This window comes from Salvelinus alpinus, chromosome 37 (genome assembly GCF_045679555.1).
Source record: "Salvelinus alpinus chromosome 37, SLU_Salpinus.1, whole genome shotgun sequence".
Classification (NCBI taxonomy): domain Eukaryota; kingdom Metazoa; phylum Chordata; class Actinopteri; order Salmoniformes; family Salmonidae; genus Salvelinus; species Salvelinus alpinus.
The window spans coordinates 12,696,820-12,716,066 of NC_092122.1; the positions used below are offsets into that span (position 1 = coordinate 12,696,820).

Here is a 19,247-nt window from a genome sequence, read left to right on the forward strand (position 1 = left end):
CACAACCTACATTTTCTACAACTTACGTTCCATCCCTGCAGTACAGTTGATAACCATTGCTATAAATGCAACAAATCTAAATCGTACAGAATAATATATCACTTGTTGGCCTATCCCTCTGTACTGGTACAGATCTACTACTCACACCACTCATCTCAGGATCTGTCCCCCTTGACCAATCTTCCTCTACTTTCTTTACTGCCTCAGCATATGACAACTTCTCCACTACTCTAAACCTGGAAACCTAAACCTGTCTTTCTCGCAGGGGAAATTTCTGATCCACAGCCCCATGAGCACCCCTACAATTAACGCATACCACATTCCCCAATGCTACACATTCCTTTGTCTCATGCTCTTCTGCACACTTCTCACACTTAGGAACCTCCCTTCTACACACTGCTGCCACATTTTTACTTATTTTTATTTCATCTTTATTTAACCAGGTAGGCCAGTTGAGAACAAGTTCTCATTTACAAGTGCGACCTGGCCAAGATAAAGTAAAGTAGTGCGACAAAAACAGAGTTACATATAAACAAACGTACAGTCAAAAACACAAAAGAAAATAAAAATAGAAAGATTTATGTACATTGTGTGCAAATGTAGAAGAGGTAGGCAATAAATAGGCAGAGGTGAAAAATAATTTGCATGCCCATAAGCTTGACACCTGTAACAACATAATGCATTTGGCACAAAAGCTAGTACAGGATAACGTATATATCCTAACATCACTGTCGGGCAAAGACTCAAAATCAGAACTCAAAATAACAGACAATGACTTCTATTTAAACCACTCACGACACCCTGTCTGTGTCGCACCAAACGACGAGCATCACAAACATCGGGAATCTTCCCCTTCAGCTGGTCAACTTTTACATTTACTGCTACTCCAGCAATCACTCCTTTCAATGGCACCCATTTCTTGAAAGCAAAACTATTTGCATGTCTTGCCCCTGTAACGGATGTGAAATGGCTAGCTAGTTAGCGGGTACGCGCTAATAGCGTTTCAATCAGTTACGTCACTTGCTCTGAAACCTAGAAGTAGTGGTTCCCCTTGCTCTGCAAGGGCCGCGGCTTTTGTGGAGCGATGGGTAACGATGCTTCGTGGGTGACTGTTGTTGATGTGTGCAGAGGGTCCCTGATGACGTACTAAAGTTATACTGTTACACCCCCATTCCTTTTAACGCGGAGCGCCTTCTCCCTCTGACCAGCAGAAACAAACAATTATCACAAGACAACTTCTGGTTACCTTCACCGATTCCACAGCACCCAACTCTGTTTTCACCCATCCTGAAACCACAAATGGATCAGCGAAAAGGCAAGGGTCCCCCTTTCCCAAGAACTTCACTCCTACTGTCAGACTCATCTTTATCCTGACCCTCGGTGCAAGCCTCGGCTCCGAGAACTTCACCTCTGATACTTCAACCTCATTCACTTCCATTTCTCCTCAGCTTACTCTGCTTACACTTTCTACCATTCTTCTTTAACAAACCATCTCCCTTTTCCCCACCATTTTTAACCATCTCTCTCTCTCTCTCTCAGTATTCCAAGTATACATCTCCTTGTGATAATACTGCACTTCTCCTGACATACATATTGTTCTTGCCTTCTCAAGGGACGCCATTTAACCGGCTGTCACAATCTCCATACAATCAGCACGAACCCCTCGGGATGTAGCGCTCAATTTATAAAGCGGCTGCTTCATCTTGAGGTTCTTCTTCATCAAAAGCTACCGCGACGCTTTTCCATTTCAAATAAGCGCGCTCTTCCAACCACCATCCACTGTCTCGCTTCATCCGACTCTCCCTTTGACAGCATCTCCCAGCAGCCTTTGCGTTTTCTTCTATACCGAACGTGCACGCAGTCAATGTCACTTGCCAATGCATGGAGTAATGTGTTTCAATAAACCTTGTTCGTAATTATATTAGAAAAAGCAAATGTATTTTCTGTAACTAGCTTGCTACAATGTTGTTGCAGACATTCATTTAATCTTTCACCTCTGGTTTACAAGGTCAATTTAGTTTATACTGGATATTCTGTTTTCTCTTGTCAATGGCTATTGATCCAAGCGTGCCTTGACTATGAAAATGGTATATTCTGAATCAGCATGGGTGCATAGAAAAAAGGTGTGGATTCTTCTCCATACATCTCTCATATATATATTATTAAAAAAACAGTATATCATTATCATAGTCATGACACACCGTGTAAGAGCTATTGATGATTGAAATACGAATATCCAATATAAAACTAAGTTGACCTCGGTCTGGTTTACCACGTGATTTGAAAAACAGAGAACGACCTCTCGTTGCTAGGCTGTGCTTGTTCCTAGAAACAAAAGTAGCTATTTTAGAAACAATTTTCATGCAATGGGTCAAACTGAACAGCAAGAAGATGACTATGGATATAACCTATTCCCGGAGAGGAATTCGGGAAAGTTCCAAAAGAGATCGATAGCAGAAAGCTTGTTCACTTTCAATCACAAATGTCAGGTCATGCTACAATTCGCAATGGAAACAAGTAAGCTAACAGGCTAGCAAGCTGATATGTCTGTCATCCTCAAATTATATCGCATGGCAATAGTTAGCTAGATGACCGTGTAACCATTGATGCCATGTTTACATTTGTCATATACGTCATAGCCATGTTTCTAGCTAGCCAACTAGCTAGCTATCGTTGAACAGTAAAGAGACTGTCATGAGTAAGCCAGTTAGCTATACGCTAGTTGTTGAATGACCTGATTGCTGTCAAGGTGCATAACCGATTAGGCCTAATCTCATTCTATATCCCTTTCAGGTCCATATGCAAAGCTTCTCCTTGGAGCCATGAAAAGCTCAGGATGGTAAGTGTCAGCCAGCCACTATCCTCAACAATCACAACTCAACACAGCTGTCAGCTGCCATAATTCTTCTTCTTCCTCCTATCAGTTACCTGCAGACTATAGACACCGTAATGCGTATTGCTGCCTTTCTCAGGCTGGAGAGTGAAAACACACTTCATTATATAAATAGCCTAGGTGCAAACCGATGGAATAAAGAAACCACCACAGCTTCCTTTCTATTTTGCTCCGCCTGTCATTGGAGCCCAAAATAGTTACAAGCGAAAATGTGGTTACACCCAATTTAGTCAGCTCACAGAAAAATATCCTCCTATCCTCAGAATACTGTCTGCTATAACAGAACATGTGTCACAGTAGTACAGTCTCTACCTCCCCACATTCCTCACACTTGCCATCTGGGTGTTTCTCCACTAACAATAACACACTTCCCAATCCACAATGCCCCAACCTCAGCCTCGTCACCAGAACCAGCAGCATACCACCCTGCATACCACTGCTGGCTTGCTTCTGAAGCTAAGCAGGGTTGGTCTTGGTCAGTCCCTGGATGGGAGACCAGGTGCTGCTGGAAGTGGTGTTGGAGGGCCAGTAGGAGGCACTCTTTCCTCTGGTCTAAACAAAGATCCCAATGCCCCAGGGCAGTGATTGGGGACACTGCTCTGTGTAGGGTGCCGTCTTTCGGATGGGACGTTAAACGGGTGTCCTGACTCTCTGAGGTCATTAAAGATCCCATGGCACTTATCGTAAGAGTAGGGGTGTTAACCCCGGTGTCCTGGCTAAATTCCCAATCTGGCCCTCAACCATCACGGTCACCTAATAATCCCCAGTTTACAATTGGCTCTTTCATCCCCCTCCTCTCCCCTGTAACTATTCCCTAGGTCGTTGCTGCAAATGAGAACGTGTTCTCAGTCAACTTACCTGGTAAAATAACGGTAAAATAAAACCCCATCCCTCCTTTCCCTCCCCAGATACCTACTGCCCTTCCTCTTACACAGCCCTTCCTCAGACAAAAACTTCCTGCCCCGCTCCTCTCTCTCATACTCACGTTGCCACTCCTGGTCAACACCTCTGCTATGATGCTCCTACATTCCATCCCCCCTAATGGGACCACCACCTCTCCCTCCTGAATGCGGCCTTTGCCACCATATCGGCTGCCTCATTTCCCCCTACCCCAACATGAGTTGGGACCCACAGAAAACCTACCTTGCAGCCTTTCTGCCCCACCTTATAAAGAGCCATCATCAGCTCTATTATCAGGTCTGGGCGTGCCTTTGACTTCCCTTCTCTCAGCGCAACCAGGCTGGCAGCAGAGTCTGAACACAAAATTGCAGTTTTAGGCCCCACTTCCTCCACCCATCCCAATGCTCACACTAGTGCTAGCATTTCAGCAGAGAAGACTGAAACTCCATCAGACAGCTGCCCCCCCTGATGTATCTGAAACCGGGAACATGTATCCCAAACTCTGCTCTCCCACTGCCTGGTTTCTTTGATCCATCTGTGAATAAGTGTAAGTAGGGACCCCCAGGCCCACGGCAGATGGGCCTCAACCACCGGAGAAGGCTCTCTACAGTCCTTATTACATCAAGAATGGTCATGTCAACATCAGGCTCTGGCAACAGCCTCCGAGGAACACACAGCCAGCAGACAGGGACCCCCACTTCCAGACCTCCCATTCCTGCACTTGGGTCAGATAGCTTGGCCTACCTCTTCTCACTCCAGTTCCCTCTCCCCATTCCCATGCCTCTCCCAACAGACACCTTGCAGGGTGAGATGATACATTCCCCTGCACTTTCATCCCCATAGCGCATGGCCAGCTTAGCTAGTTGTAGCCTCAACGGAACCTCCTCCATTTCAGTCAACAACGCAGGGATAGGGGTAGTTTGAAATGCCCCACAGCACAACCGCAGCGCAATTGCCTGTACCACATCTGTAGTGTTGTAGCTGCCGCCGACCCAAATGCCATAGTCCCATAGTCCAGCACTGAGCAGATCATTGCTTGGTAAATCATTTGTATGGAGCTTATGTCTGCTCCCCAAGATATCCCGGACAGGCACCATATTATATTAATAACTTTACCACACCTTTCCAAAAAAAATATTCCCCACATGGATCCTCTAGGTCATTCACTTCCAACCAAACCTCCATGAATTTGAATGCCTTGACCCGTTCCAGCAGTCAACCACACATTTCAAGCCCTGGCACCACCTTCTTTCTTTTAAATCCCAAAATTACAAACTTGGTCTTTGCTGCTTAAATTCTAAATCCCCACTTATCTGCCAAATCCACCACCTTTTCCATTGCCTCTTGCACCTTCTGGACCACAAACAGGATATTCCTTCCTCTTTTCCAGAGCGCCCCATAATCGGAAAACAGGGAAAGGCCAAACCCAGGCCCAACATCCTGGAACATGGCATTCACCATTTATGTTAAACAAAACTGGACTAATTACACTTCCCTGCGGTGTCCCATTCTCTATCCCCACTAACTCAGAATAAGCTCCACCAACTTCGACCTGTGTGGTCCGGTTCTTGAAGAAATCCTGGATCCAATTAAACAGCAACCACTCACCCCAGCAGAATATAGCTCCGGCAGCAGTCCCCCTTTACAGAGCATGTCGTATGCCATTTCAATGTCCAGAAACAACACCACCACTCCCTCCTTGTTGGCCAGCGCCTTCTTTATATCACAGTCCAGTACTAGCACTGAGTCCATAGTACACCGTCCTAACCTAAAACCACTCTGGTACGAGGAAAACATACATTTACTCTCAAACATATGTACTAATCTGTCTGTGACCATTCTTTCCATTACTTAACACAGTACAGAGGTCAACGCTATGGGTCTGTATGAACCCGGGTGTGATGCTTCTTTTCACGGTTTTACAGTTGGTACCACTAAGGCATGTTTCCACAGTGCTGGTAACGCCCCTTCTCATACTGTATTCATTAACGCCAGTTCCTCCTCCAGTACCAAATCATCCAGGTGTTTAAGTTGCTCATAGCATAGCCCATCCAATCCCGGGGCTATGTTTCCTCCTTGTATCACCCGGTGCAGCTCATTCATTGCAAAAAACACGTTACTCGGGTCTAGCTGCCATAATGCTCGGGTCTAGCTGCCATGACACTGATTTATTGTACACTGAACAAAAATATAAACACAACATGTAACAATTTCAGATTTTGCTGAGTTACAGGAAATCAGTCAATTTAAATGCATTCATTAAGCCCTAATCTACAAATTTCACATGACCGGGAATACAGATATGCATGCATCTGTTGGTCATAGATACCTTTAAAAAAAGGTAGGGGCGTGGATCAGAAAACCAGTCAGTATCTGGTGTGACCACCATTTGCCTCATGAGGCGCGACACATCTCCTTTGCATAGAGTTGATCAGGCTGTATATTGTGGCCTGTGGAATGTTGTCCCACTCCTCTTCAATGGCTGTGCGAAGTTGCTGGATATAGGCGAGAACTGGAGCACGCTTTTGTACATGTCGATCCAGAGCATTCCAAACATGCTCAATGGGCATCATGTCTGGTGAGTATGCAGGCTGTGGAAGAACTAGGACATTTTCAGCTTCCAGGAATTGTGTACAGATCCTTGCGACACGGGCCATGCATTATCATGCTGAAACATGAGGTGATGGCAGCGGATTAATTGCTTGACAATGGGCCTCAGAATCTCGTCATGGTATCTCTGTGCATTCAAATTGCCATCGATAAAATGCAATTGTGTTCATTGTCTGTAGTTTATGCCTGCCCATACCATAACCCCACTGACACCATGGGGCACTCTGTTCACAACGTTGACATCATCAGCAAACCACACAGCACTACACACGCTGTCTGCCATCTGCCCAGGAACAGCTGAAGCTGGGATTCATCCGTGAAGAACACACTTCTCCAGCGTGCCAGTGACCATCGAGGTGAGCATTTACCCATTGAAGTCAGTTATGACGATGAACTTAAAAACCCTAATGAGGACGACGAGCACGCAGATGAGCTTCCCTGAGATGGTTTTTGACAGTTTGTGCAGAAATTCTTCGGTTGTGCAAAACCCATGTTTCGTCAGCTGTCCAGGTGGCTGGTCTCTGACGATCCCGCAGGTGAAGAAGCCGGATGTGGAGGGCCTGGGCTGGTGTGTTTACACATGATCTGTGGTTGTGAGGCCAGTTGGACGTACTGCCAAATTCTCTAAAATGGTGTTTGAGGCGACTTCTGGTAGAGAAATCAAAATTGTATTCTCTGGCAACAGCTCTGGTTGACATTTCTGCAGTCAACATGCCAATTGCACGCTCCCTCAACTTGAGACATCTGTGGCATTGTATTTTGTGACAAAACTGCACATTTTAGTGGCCTTTTATTGTCCCCAACACAAGGTGCACCTGTGTAATGATCATGCTGTTTAATCAGCTTCTTGATATGCCACACCTGTAAGATGGATGGATTTTCACTAGTGCTCACTAACAGGGATGTAAACAAACACCTTCCTAATATTGAGTTGCACCCCCTTTTGCCCTCAGTACAGCCTCAATTAGTCGGCGCATGGACTCCACAAAGGTGTCAAGTGTTCCACAGAGATGCTGGCCCATGTTGACTTCCAATTCTTCCCAAAGTCGTCAAGTTGGCTGGATATCCTTTGGGTGGTGGACCATTGTTAATACACACGGAAACTGTTGAGCTTGAGAAACCCAGCAGCGTTGCAGTTCTTGACCCAATCAAACCGATGTGCCTGGCTCTTACTATCAAAGGCACTTAATAATTTTTTTGCACATACACAATCCATGTCTCCTCCCATTCATCTACACCAATGGTATTCAAACTTTTTCAGCGGGACCCCGTTTTTTCGCCAGAATTTCTGAGGACCCCATTTTTCCCCTAAGAAAATTCAGATTTTTTTACATTAACAAATAACCTTAATGCAATGAATTTTTCATCTCTTACCAAAATAAACCAATAAATATATTTACTCTGTAAAATGTCCCATACAATAATCTGTATATTCCATGTGTAACTCTGTGTTGTTGTTTGTGTCGCACTGCTTTGTTTTATCTTGGCCAGGTCGCAGTTGTAAACGAGAACTTGTTCTCAACTAGCTTACCTGGTTAAATAAAGGTGAACTAAAAATGTTTTGTACACTCACTGTAGGTATTACAGGGGTGTCAAACTAATTATACGGAGGGCCGAGTGCCTGTTTTTTAGTTTTTTTCCTTTCGATTAAGACCTAGACAACCAGGTGAGGGGAGTTCCTTACTAATTACTGACCTTAATTCATCAGTCATGTACAGGGGTGGAGCGAAAACCTGCAGACAGTCTGCCCTCTGTGGAATGAGTTTGACACGTGACGTAATAGATATATCATGCCGGGGGTTTCTTCTTCTTTTTCTTCCATGCTAATGTACATTTGACATCATTATTATTACCCCTTTGTCAAGTATTATTTTGTCTCTTCAGTGCAGTGTACAAAGATAGACATTTCTCCTGTGAAGACTGTGATGGGACTGTCAGTGGTGGTTTTGATGCAACATCATCACAAGTAAGAAAGCTATAACCGTTACCTTTGTGTACAGGTTCACATGCTACACTGTGTACTTTGTATCTCATCTGTAAGATACCAATTGTCTTTCCCCCTTCCCATTTCTAGATTGTTTTGTGTCAGAATAATATTCACCAGCAGTCCCACATGAACCGAGTGGTTACACATGAGCTCATCCATGCCTTTGACCACTGCCGGGCGCATGTGGATTGGTTTAACAACTTCAAGCACTTGGCCTGCTCAGAGGTGAGACCAAGAGTTGAACGTGCATGTCATGGGGAAATGAATTGTGTTTGTGCTCAGTTTTAATTGTGTTTTAAAGGAAGTCATGTTAATTGTTCAGCTCTTATTTTTCAGATTCGAGCAGCCAATCTCAGTGGGGATTGCTCTTTCCACAATGAAGTATCCAGGTTCAACTTTGGCCTCAAGAAGCACCATCAGGTAATATCTGGAGATCATGTGAATTCACTGCAAACCAAATTATTCTTACTTGTATGTATTTCAGTCAACTGGTATCCTTCATGGTATAGCATAACATGATTTTTCCCATCCCGTGAATTGGTATGTCTGAATTGACAACCGGTTTAGTTGAGACTGTAGTACAATGTAATGGCAAGTATAGCACTGCCTTTTTCAGTGCTTAGCGATTAACAAGAAGTGCTTATGATGGCCAATATTCACTTGAAGAATTCCCTACCTAACCCATTCACTACTACCTATCAGGAATGTGTTCGTGGACGTGCCTTGCGCTCCATCCTTGCTGTTAGGAAGGTGAGCCGAGAGGAGGCAGAGAAAGTGGTGGACGAGGTATTCGACACCTGCTTCAATGACCACGCCCCTTTCGGCCGCATCCCACATGACAAGAAGGACGCCAAGTTTGCCTACAGAGATTTTGAGAACCGAGATCGGTATTACGCAAACCTTTAATGTGTTATTACGTGTACAATTACGTGTAATTTCCATGGGTGCTATTGTGAGGATCCTTTCATAAACCCGGGCAACCTACCACTGCCCTCAGCAGAATGGCTGTGTCAAAAATGGTATGAAATTACCTCCTGAAGGGAAATATTCAGAGTTCTTTCTCTCTGTCATTTAAGTCAAAGGATATAATAAATTATATGTTTTTATGGCACACTTTTGTGGACTCTAATGCTAAAGCTAAACAATGTGATGGAGTGGTTTCCTTTTGGACATTGATAAATGTGGCCCAAATATTTTTTGGTCGTCCTTTTTGAGCGGTTCCAAAGTTGGTGTTTGTGAAGGGTATATAATGCCTGTAAAAGATTTCAAGACTGAAAGGTGGGGACACATTTCCTAGGGAAATGTGTCTACCACCCCTCTACTCAGCCATGTGGACATACAATGACTGAGAACTGGGAGTTCACTGTAAATAGATTTTATTGTACTGTACTGAATAAGTCAACTTGTTGAAATAAATATTTGATTATTATGAATATGATATTGAGCCTTGATTATTATCGCATTTATGAATTGACAAAGAAGTTTAAAAAAACGAATTCTACGAAGTGCTCAGTTAATACCCAAGTTACATTAAACAGACACAGCATTCCCTGAGGACAGTATGAAATCTAAATAAGCATGTTTCCTGTTATCAAGAAGCATGCATTAATCCATGTCAGCATCATTCCTTTATCCATCAGATGAGCAAATCATTTATCCATCAGATGAGCAAATCATGTATCCATCAGATGAGCGAATCATTTCTTGAACAAGTTGGACAAGTGATGTTACTTCTCAAGACCATATAGAGTGCCTTCTGAAAGTATACACACCCTTTGACTTTTTATACATTTTGTTGTGTTCCAAAGTGGGATTAAAATATCAAAAATAAAACATCTTCATTACATATGTATTTATTAACCCCCTGAGTCAATACATGTTAGAATCACCTTTAGCAGCGATGAAAGCTGTGAGTCTTTCTGGGTGAAAGACGCTGCATGTTCAATCTGACATCTGCATTGGCCGTGGAGCATTTATGGTGATATGGCTTCCGCAGAAATCATGGCATTCATACTTCTTGCGCTTCGCCGAGCAGCTCAGAGCTGTTGTAAAGGAAGTGCGTTTGTGTCCAGTGTCTGTTGGAAAGCTGACGGTACCAGATTCTCCTCTTGGGTTTTGCCTCTTAGCTTTATTCAGTTTTCTTCATTTATTTATTTTTTACTCCCAAATCCTTGCAGATGACAAGTATGCCCATAACACGATGCAGCCCCCACCATGCTTGAGAATATGAAGAGTGGTACTCAGTGATGTGTTGTGTTGGATTTGCCCCAAACATAACACTTTGTATTCAGGACATACATTTTTATGAAATTCACTGAGGAGGATGGTCCTCACCTTCCTCCTCTGAGGAGCCTCCACTGATTCTCACCTATATTTTAAGGTACACTGTTGCCCTCTGAATGTCAGTGCAGCCGAGGCCTCTCTTTCTCAGTGTGTGGGGGGAAAACAAAAAACGTATTCCCCAGACACATGATGGCAAACACTACCTCTACATCTTATAAACTTCCTCTGTAAAATATAACTGGGGACATTTTTATAGGACATTAGCATTTTGAGAATCCGTTGTCCTTCTTTGGATTAATGAGGAACGATTACGCGGGAATTAGCCCCATAATCTTCCCTCACCATTTGCTGCATATGGTGACTCTCAGGCTATCGCAAAGAGTCCAGACCTCGACTACGACATTTGAATTGTAATTAGGAATAGTGTGGTGAAAGTTACACTGTACTTGTCTTTAATGTACACTCCACCAACAGGCACTACAGAGGGCATACATCTTACACGGGATCAAACAGCAAGAGGAGTTAGTTGAATAAGACAAAGAAAAGAAGATTAGGTTCATTTGAGTAGTTTGCAAATAATTGCGCCCTCATAGGCAAGCAGGGGATTAGTGTTAACTGCATAATAACTAGTAAACAACAGCAGTTAGAGGATATTAGCCAAAGGACTATGGGAATACCACACAAGAAAATATACTGCCATTCATATAAAACAATACAATTACTTGTAGAATTATTAATTTAACTATGTTAATTGCCATATTGAACAACACTGTGCTTTGTGACATTATCCTTTTCTCCCCCATACATACACCTGAGTATGTGGATTTATGACTTTTATACTTGTTTGAATGGCTGGTGTAATCTAATTCAATAGGTCCTTCCTTTATGGTATTTTCCCCAAATCTGCCTCATGTAAAACAACTTTAGCAACATGATTTTGGAATTGGAACTGACTGACTTGGTTCACACAGGACCAAGCAGTTGACTCCTGTACATATTGCGTGATTTCACACATCTCAGTTGAAGTGCAGAACCAATGCCGAATATATAGACGCTCCGCACATCTGCATGCTCAATTTTGATCCTTGCATTCAAGGCCTATGACACATCAGGAGTCATCGTATCTGTAGTACCATCATTGTCCTTAGGATGGCAGTCTTGATGTACCAAACTTCAGGCTACAGTGGTCGATTAGACTCCATAAAGAAGACAGAAGAAAGTGCAATCACAGTTTTAGTGATACAGATGATTTAATCCATTTCAATGAGCCCTGGTTCAGGTGAATGCCAGGCCTTTGTAGGGTAAAATAGAGCATGGTGATTAAGTTACCACTGAGAGAATGACTTATCTCATTACTCCATCCATTTAAACAGGCAGCTCCCACTGAGTTCTAATTAGAATGTTCCAGCATCATTTAAGTCCCCTGCCTTCTCTAATCTACTCTAGGACAACACATTAACCCAGACCTCACTGATGAACTAATGTGTTTAATTTGAATAATTCCAGATTTAGTTGTGAGGAGTAACACTAAAAACATGAACTTGTGTTTGGTATAATGTTTTTGGAATTCATCTTTAAACTTGAAAAACAGAAGGAATCCGGTTTGTGCCAAAATTCCACAAATAGGTTCCCAGCATTTTGAAAGCATGGCTCGTTAGTAATGTTGCCACTGGATTGTTCTTTACTTTTTTTGGCAGGGACAGCCCTGGGTATATGCTTTGTGCCACGGTACAGTTTTGAAGAGGCAGGTGTGAAACCAAGCTTATTACGCCACAACTGGAGCAGGTACTCGTTCTAATTGGATGGCTCTTCCAGTCCAGAGAGTGAGCTAAGTAGCATGCTGAAGTGTAATACACTGAAGTGTAAACATGAAACATGGGTAAAAACCAGCTGGAGAGAGACTAGTCCAGTAGAATTTACAGTATATGGATCTTGCCAATGTTATCTGTCTTTCAAAACACCCTGGCATGTGTCCACCATTATGTTAAAGGTGTATTTTAGCCAATTATTGCATGTTTCTCCATATCTGTTGTGTATGGTGATTACCATAACAATTTAAACGACAGTACATTCTCACACTTTTTTCGGATGTTAAATGAGGTTTCATTTAAGCCCAAATTAAGAGTTCTGAGAAGTGATATAAAAGGTTAGGTCATTTGTTTTGCTAAGATGGTCATGCACTGCCCCATCTGCCTCACTCTTGGGTAATGCTATAACAAAAGAAAAATATTGGGTCCATCAGTGCCTGTTCTTTAGCCTGAAGTGGACAATGACTTTCAGCTTATTGAGGACAAGGTTGCTTCTCTAAAAATGGATTCCCGAATCATTTAATGTCCTTGTTAACCACTCAATACATCAAAATAATAATAACCATGATGCACTAAAACTAAACAAATATCAGCTGGTTTACTACCGCCTTTAAGGATGTTAAATGATCACTTATGTTATGAATGATAAAATTGAAATATGTGTGATATGTAGGCATACTGTAAATTAAGAAGTGCCCACATTGTGGCATTATGGCTATTAATATGATTAGGAAAACTGTTATCAGCTCACTCTGACGAAATTGAAACGACTAGCTATCATTATAATTCACAGCACAAAGCCACCTCAGGCTAAACATCTAACCTGACGATTAACTTGCCCAGCAGGTAACTGCTGTAAGAGGTGCTCAGCATGGCGGTTGGAAATCAATTAATTATGTGTGTAGGGAATTTAATTAAGAAGGTGTTTATAGGTTGGCACAGACCCAATGGCCATCATCATCTTCTTTATATATATTTTAAAATGTAATGGATTGGTACTGAGTCTCGGGCTAGTTTTAAAGGCGAACTGCACATATTAGCAAATCAATTACCTGGCTAAACAGTTCTTATGTGAACACATAGTTGACTCAAAATACTGTGATCAATTTATAATTTAAAACACCTATATATTCAACCTCCCCCACAGAAAAATGTGTTCATTACCATGCTTCTGCAATGAATGATCCAATGAAACACTGTAGGCTTAATATTCTTGCGAAACGATTTTAATGAGTGAAAAATATAATTAGGCTAGTCCCCTCTCAATTTAGAGTCCCTACTTTGACTTGATCACTATGAAGTCATCACTGTATCTACATCACCACAGTATAATAAACGTGTAACTGTGTAACATATTCAACAACAATTGTTTAAATCTCTGCTCTCAGACATACATAGCATGTACGGTCAGGGCAGAACAACAGGTGGTTTAGTGATACGAAGCATCTTAACACTGCACCTCATTGTGTCTGCTAGATGACAGAGATGAAACGAATGTTCATAAATGACTCTTGGCAGATTGTTAGCATTCATGGCAGAAATGCTCGACAAGTTCTTCAGCGGTAATTAATGTCTGCTGGCATTTGAATCTTAATTTTCCACTAATGATATGCATGGTATTAATTAAGTGTTTAGCATAACAACCATTGGACAATGTCTTGGGGGAAGAGCAGGGGGGCTGCTTTTTCTCTCTGTGAGCCATGTGCTCATTAATGAATCCTTTCAGCTAACTGCAATAACCTTAACAAACTTTCCTCCACAAACATAGTGTTTTTGTCATTAATATTGGCTAATTCATTAATATTCCCTTTCCATGAATCCGGAGGCAGATTTGATGTGCATCACTCCTCCACCTTGAGGCAACACTCAAGCACATAATTGCAAAACAACACAGTTTGGCCTCGAATTACTGATGTATTGATTAAAATACATTTGAATTAAAGCAAGGTTTTTCAAGCATCAATGAAGATGGAATTTTGTTCATCATTATGTGTATGTGTGCAGTGTCAAAAGGAAGACGATGATTCAATCCATGTACGTTCAAGGCAAGGGGAAATGACTCAATGCCTTTTCATATTTAACAAATGTTCAAATATAGACATCAACAGCAGGAGCAAGAATTAGGTAGAGTTACAGTGGGGGAAGTGGAGTGTAATCCATATTTACTATGTAGACTAATATGCCACAAGGATCAACATTCTGAGAAACTGAGAGAAACTGAGAAAAAGATAATCGGCGTTTTCTCCCCTCCCCTCTGCTGTGCACAACATGACTGTCCCAGAGCTCCACTGAGGAGGCATTGCACCCCAGTAACCACCACAGCCCACGGCTCTGCTTTGTCTCACTGCTCTGAGAGGGAGGGAGAGATCTCCCCTGTTACTGGGAGGCAATTAGTTTGAAGTTTGTGCAGCAGAGCCTTTGCATACACTTGACTCTGAAACAGTGAAGAAAACTTTCTCCCTGATCCCGCTGTGTAGTGTCTGTGAGTAAGATGCAAGACAAGAAAGTCACTATGACCATGGCTTTGATAGCCTGAGGTCAGAGCTTACTCTAGTGGCTATGATGTGAAATATCTTGAAATATGAAGGCCAAACCTACCATCAAACGTGATATAACATAACAGTATGGTGGTGTTAAACTCTCTTTGACGTTGAGCTCTTTGTCAGTCTCTGCTCCAAGGACACAGAGGAGAATCACTCCATTCTTCTAGCTATCGCTCCATTTGCAAGACAGCGGTCAGCCTACTCTGCGCCACAGTGGCCAGGGGCGTTACACATCATTGAAGGGAGGAGCAGGACTCAGATTGCCTTGAGGTGGTGGACAGATCTCTCTCGTGAGCCAATTTAGAGTGACCTTGAGTTGTCCCCTGCGTTTGGAAGTCCTGATAAGTGTCCCCTCAATCTGGGGGCTTTGTCACACCCCTGTGCGTGTGGTCCTGCAGCAATGAGAAGGAAGTGAACCCGAACAACTCTGACCAACAGGGATTTACCTTGACTTCACTGAGCCGCAGAGCTAGGGAAACAGTTAAGAACAGATTTGATGCCTTTCACTGAAAATGTTCAGCACTTTGTTGAGGGAAAATAGATTGTTACTGCCTAGCACACAGTTACAGTAGGAATGTGTTTTATTTTGATGAAAGGTCAAACATTTGATCAATTTAGGATCAGAAGTGTACTTAGCTACTACTAAGGTGATTAGAGAGACTACAAGAAGTGGTGGATGAAAAACCCTCAGATTATCTTCGAGCAATCCATAGAATGGAACTCTCCTGTCTACGTCAACATTATTGATTTTGAAAAGGTGTTTCACAGTATAGACCGAGAGATGCCGAGGAAGCGTATGGCACACTATGGGTTCCCATCCAAATTCAGGATATCATTAAGCACACCTATCAAGGAACGCAGTGTCAAGTCCATCATGAGGGAAGTCCATCAGAAAAGTTCAAAGTTCTTACCGGGGTTCGGCAGAGCTGCCTGCTCTGTCCCTTCCTCTTCCATCTTTGCGTCGACTGGATCTTGAAACAAACAACCAACAATAACCGAAACCCCTATTCAGAGGAGCCTGACCGAGCAGCTAGAGGATCTCTGCTGATGATTTGGCACTATTAGCACACACTCACCAGCAGATACAACACGACTCTCATACTGTAGAAACAATAGCAGCTATGCTTGGACTTAAAATCAACCCCCTGAAAATGAAAGTCGTGAGGATCAACAATAAAGACAATGCAACAATAACCATGGAAACAACCACCTAGAGGAGGTAGTCAGATTAACCTACCTAGGTAGTGTGATAACTGTGGATGGAGGAAGATGTGAAATAAATCATTGGTAAAGCAAGAATAGCATTCAACACTACATTTATTTTTAAATGTAACCTTTATTTAACTAGGCAAGTCGGTTAAGAACAAATTATTATTTACAATGACGGCCTACCAAAAGGAAAAAGGCCTCCTGCGGGGATGGGATTAAAACATTTATTTTTTAAATAAAATATAAATATAGGACAAAACACACATCACGACAAGATAGACAACACAACACTACATAAAGAGAGACATAAGACAACAACATAGCAAGGCAGCAACACATGACAACACAGCATGGTAGAAACACAACATGACAACAACATGGTAGCAACACAACATGGTAGCAGCACAAAACATGGTACAAACATTACTGGGCACAGACAACACCACAAAGGGCAAGAAAGTAGAGACGACAATACATCACGGAAAGCAGCCACAAGTGTCAGTAAGAGTGTCCATGATTGAGTCTTTGAATGAAGAGATTGAGATAAAACTGTCCAGTTTGAGTGTTTGTTGCAGCTCTTTCCAGTCGCTAGTTGCAGCGAACTGAAAAGACGAGTGACCCAGGGATGTGTGTGCTTTGGGGACCTTTAACAGAGTATGACTGGCAGAACGGGTGTTATGTGGAGGATGAGAGCTGCAGTAGAAATCTCAGATAGGGGGGAGTGAGGCCTAAGAGGGTTTTATAAATAAGCATCAACCAGTGGGTCTTGCGACGGGTATACAGAGATGACCAGTTTACAGAGGAGTATAGAGTGCAGTGATGTGTCCTATAAGGAGCATTGGTGTCAAATCTGATGGCAGAATGGTAAAGAACATCTAGCCACTCAAGAACACCCTTACCTGCCGATTTATAAATTATGTCTCCGCAATCTAGCATGGGTGGATGGTCATCTGAATCGGGGTTAGTTTGGCAGCTGGGGTGAAAGAGGAGCAATTACAATAGAGGAAACCAAGTCTAGATTTAGCTTTAGCCTGCAGCTTTGATATGTGCTGAGAGAAGGACAGTGTACTGTCTAGCCATACTCCCAAGTACTTGTTTGAGGTGACTACCTCAAGCTCTAAACCCTCAGAGGTAGTAATCACACCTGTGGGGGAGAGGGGCATTCTTCTTACCAAACCACATGACCTTTGTTTTGGAGATGTTCAGAACAACTTCTTAGCGCTAATGCCCAACGTAAACGGACATTTTCTCTGGCCCAGATCGTAGAATATGCATATAATTTACAGATTAGAATAGAAAACACTCCAAAGTTTCCAAAACTGTCAAAATATTGTCTGTGAGTATAACAATACTTATTCTGCAGGCGAAAACGTGAGAAAATGTAACCCGGAAGTGATATCTATTTTTTTAAATATGTGTTTCCTGGCCCGTCTATCCTCCATTTAAAGTCGTATCAACCAGATCCCTTTTCCAATGGCTTCCTCAGGCTGTGACCAGGCTTTAGACATAGTTTCAGGCTTTTATTTTGAAAAATGAGCGAGATGTTTCATAAGTAGTCAGGTGTCCTCTGAATGTTTCCTGCGCGCGAGAGAGGGGCTCCCCATTTTCCTTTTCTCTCTTAAAGAATAGGTTATGGTCCGGTTGAAATATTATCGATTATGTTTGTTAAAAACAACCTGAGGATTGATTATAAAAAACATTTGACATGTTTCTACGACCATTACGGATACTTTTTGGAATTTGTCGAATGGAACACGGCTTTGGTTTTCTCAACATAATGCGCAACCCAAATGGCGTTTTTTTGTGATAAAAGTAATATTTATTGAACAAAAAGAACATTTGTTGTGTAACTGGGAGTCTCGTGAGTGGAAACATCTGAAGATTATCAAAGGTAAGCGATTAATTTTATTGCTTTTCTGACTTTCGTGACCAAGCTAACCAAGCTAATATAAGGCTAGCTGTTGTAGCATTGAAAGCTACACTCACAAAAGCTTGGATTTCTTTCGCTGTAAAGTATATTTTCAAAATCTGACACGATAGGTGGATTAACAACAAGCTAAGCTGTGTTTTGGTATATTTCACTTGTGATTGCATGATTATAAATATTTTTTGTAATATTTTTTAATCTGATACGTTTGGAAATTTTCATCTTCCTTTCAGGACCGGAACGAGGCTGTAGTTTTCTCAACATAACGCGCAACCCAAATGGCGTTTTTTGTTATAAAAGTAATATTTATCGAACAAAAAGAACATTTATTGTGTAACTGGGAGTCTCGTGAGTGCAAACATCTGAAGATTATCTAAGGTAAGCGATTAATTTTATTGCTTTTCTGACTTTCGTGACCATGCTAATTTGGGGCTAGCTGTTGTAGCATTGAAAGCTACACTCACAAAAGCTTGGATTTCTTTCGCTGTAAAATATATTTTCAAAATCTGACACGATAGGTGGATTAACAACAAGCTAAGCTGTGTTTTGGTATATTTCACGTGTGATTGCATGATTATAAATATTTTTAGTAATATTTTTTAATCTGATACGTTTGGAAATTTTCATCTTCCTTTCAGGACCGGAACGAGGCTGTAGTTTTCTCAACATAACGCGCAACCCAAATGGTGTTTTTTGTTATAAAAGTAATATTTATCGAACAAAAAGAACATTTATTGTGTAACTGGGAGTCTCGTGAGTGCAAACATCTGAAGATTATCTAAGGTAAGCGATTAATTTTATTGCTTTTCTGACTTTCGTGACCATGCTAATTTGGGGCTAGCTGTTGTAGCATTGAAAGCTACACTCACAAAAGCTTGGATTTCTTTCGCTGTAAAATATATTTTCAAAATCTGACACGATAGGTGGATTAACAACAAGCTAAGCTGTGTTTTGGTATATTTCACTTGTGATTGCATGATTCTAAATATTTTTTGTAATATTTTTGCATTTGACGCCCTGCAATTCTTGCGGTTGTTTAGGAAAGTGATCCCGTAAAAGGGATCCGTAGCACAGAGAAGTTAAGGGT

The 19,247-nt window shown here is 42.0% G+C and overlaps 1 protein-coding gene across 2 annotated transcripts; it reads left to right on the plus strand.

Moving 5' to 3' along the window:
- Nucleotides 1-2,256: 2,256 nt before the first annotated feature.
- atp23 (ATP23 metallopeptidase and ATP synthase assembly factor homolog) lies at nucleotides 2,257-9,828 on the plus strand. Of its 2 annotated transcripts, none has more exons than XM_071386959.1 (6): nucleotides 2,257-2,517; nucleotides 2,794-2,839; nucleotides 8,288-8,369; nucleotides 8,478-8,615; nucleotides 8,727-8,810; nucleotides 9,093-9,828. In XM_071386959.1, the coding sequence occupies exons 1-6, from the start codon at nucleotides 2,367-2,369 to the stop codon at nucleotides 9,294-9,296; spliced, it is 705 nt and encodes a 234-aa protein (XP_071243060.1). In that variant the 5' UTR covers nucleotides 2,257-2,366; the 3' UTR covers nucleotides 9,297-9,828. The 2 variants fall into 2 exon arrangements, with proteins under 2 accessions (XP_071243060.1, XP_071243059.1); XM_071386958.1 differs by having other exon boundaries at nucleotides 2,261-2,529.
- Nucleotides 9,829-19,247: the final 9,419 nt, after the last annotated feature.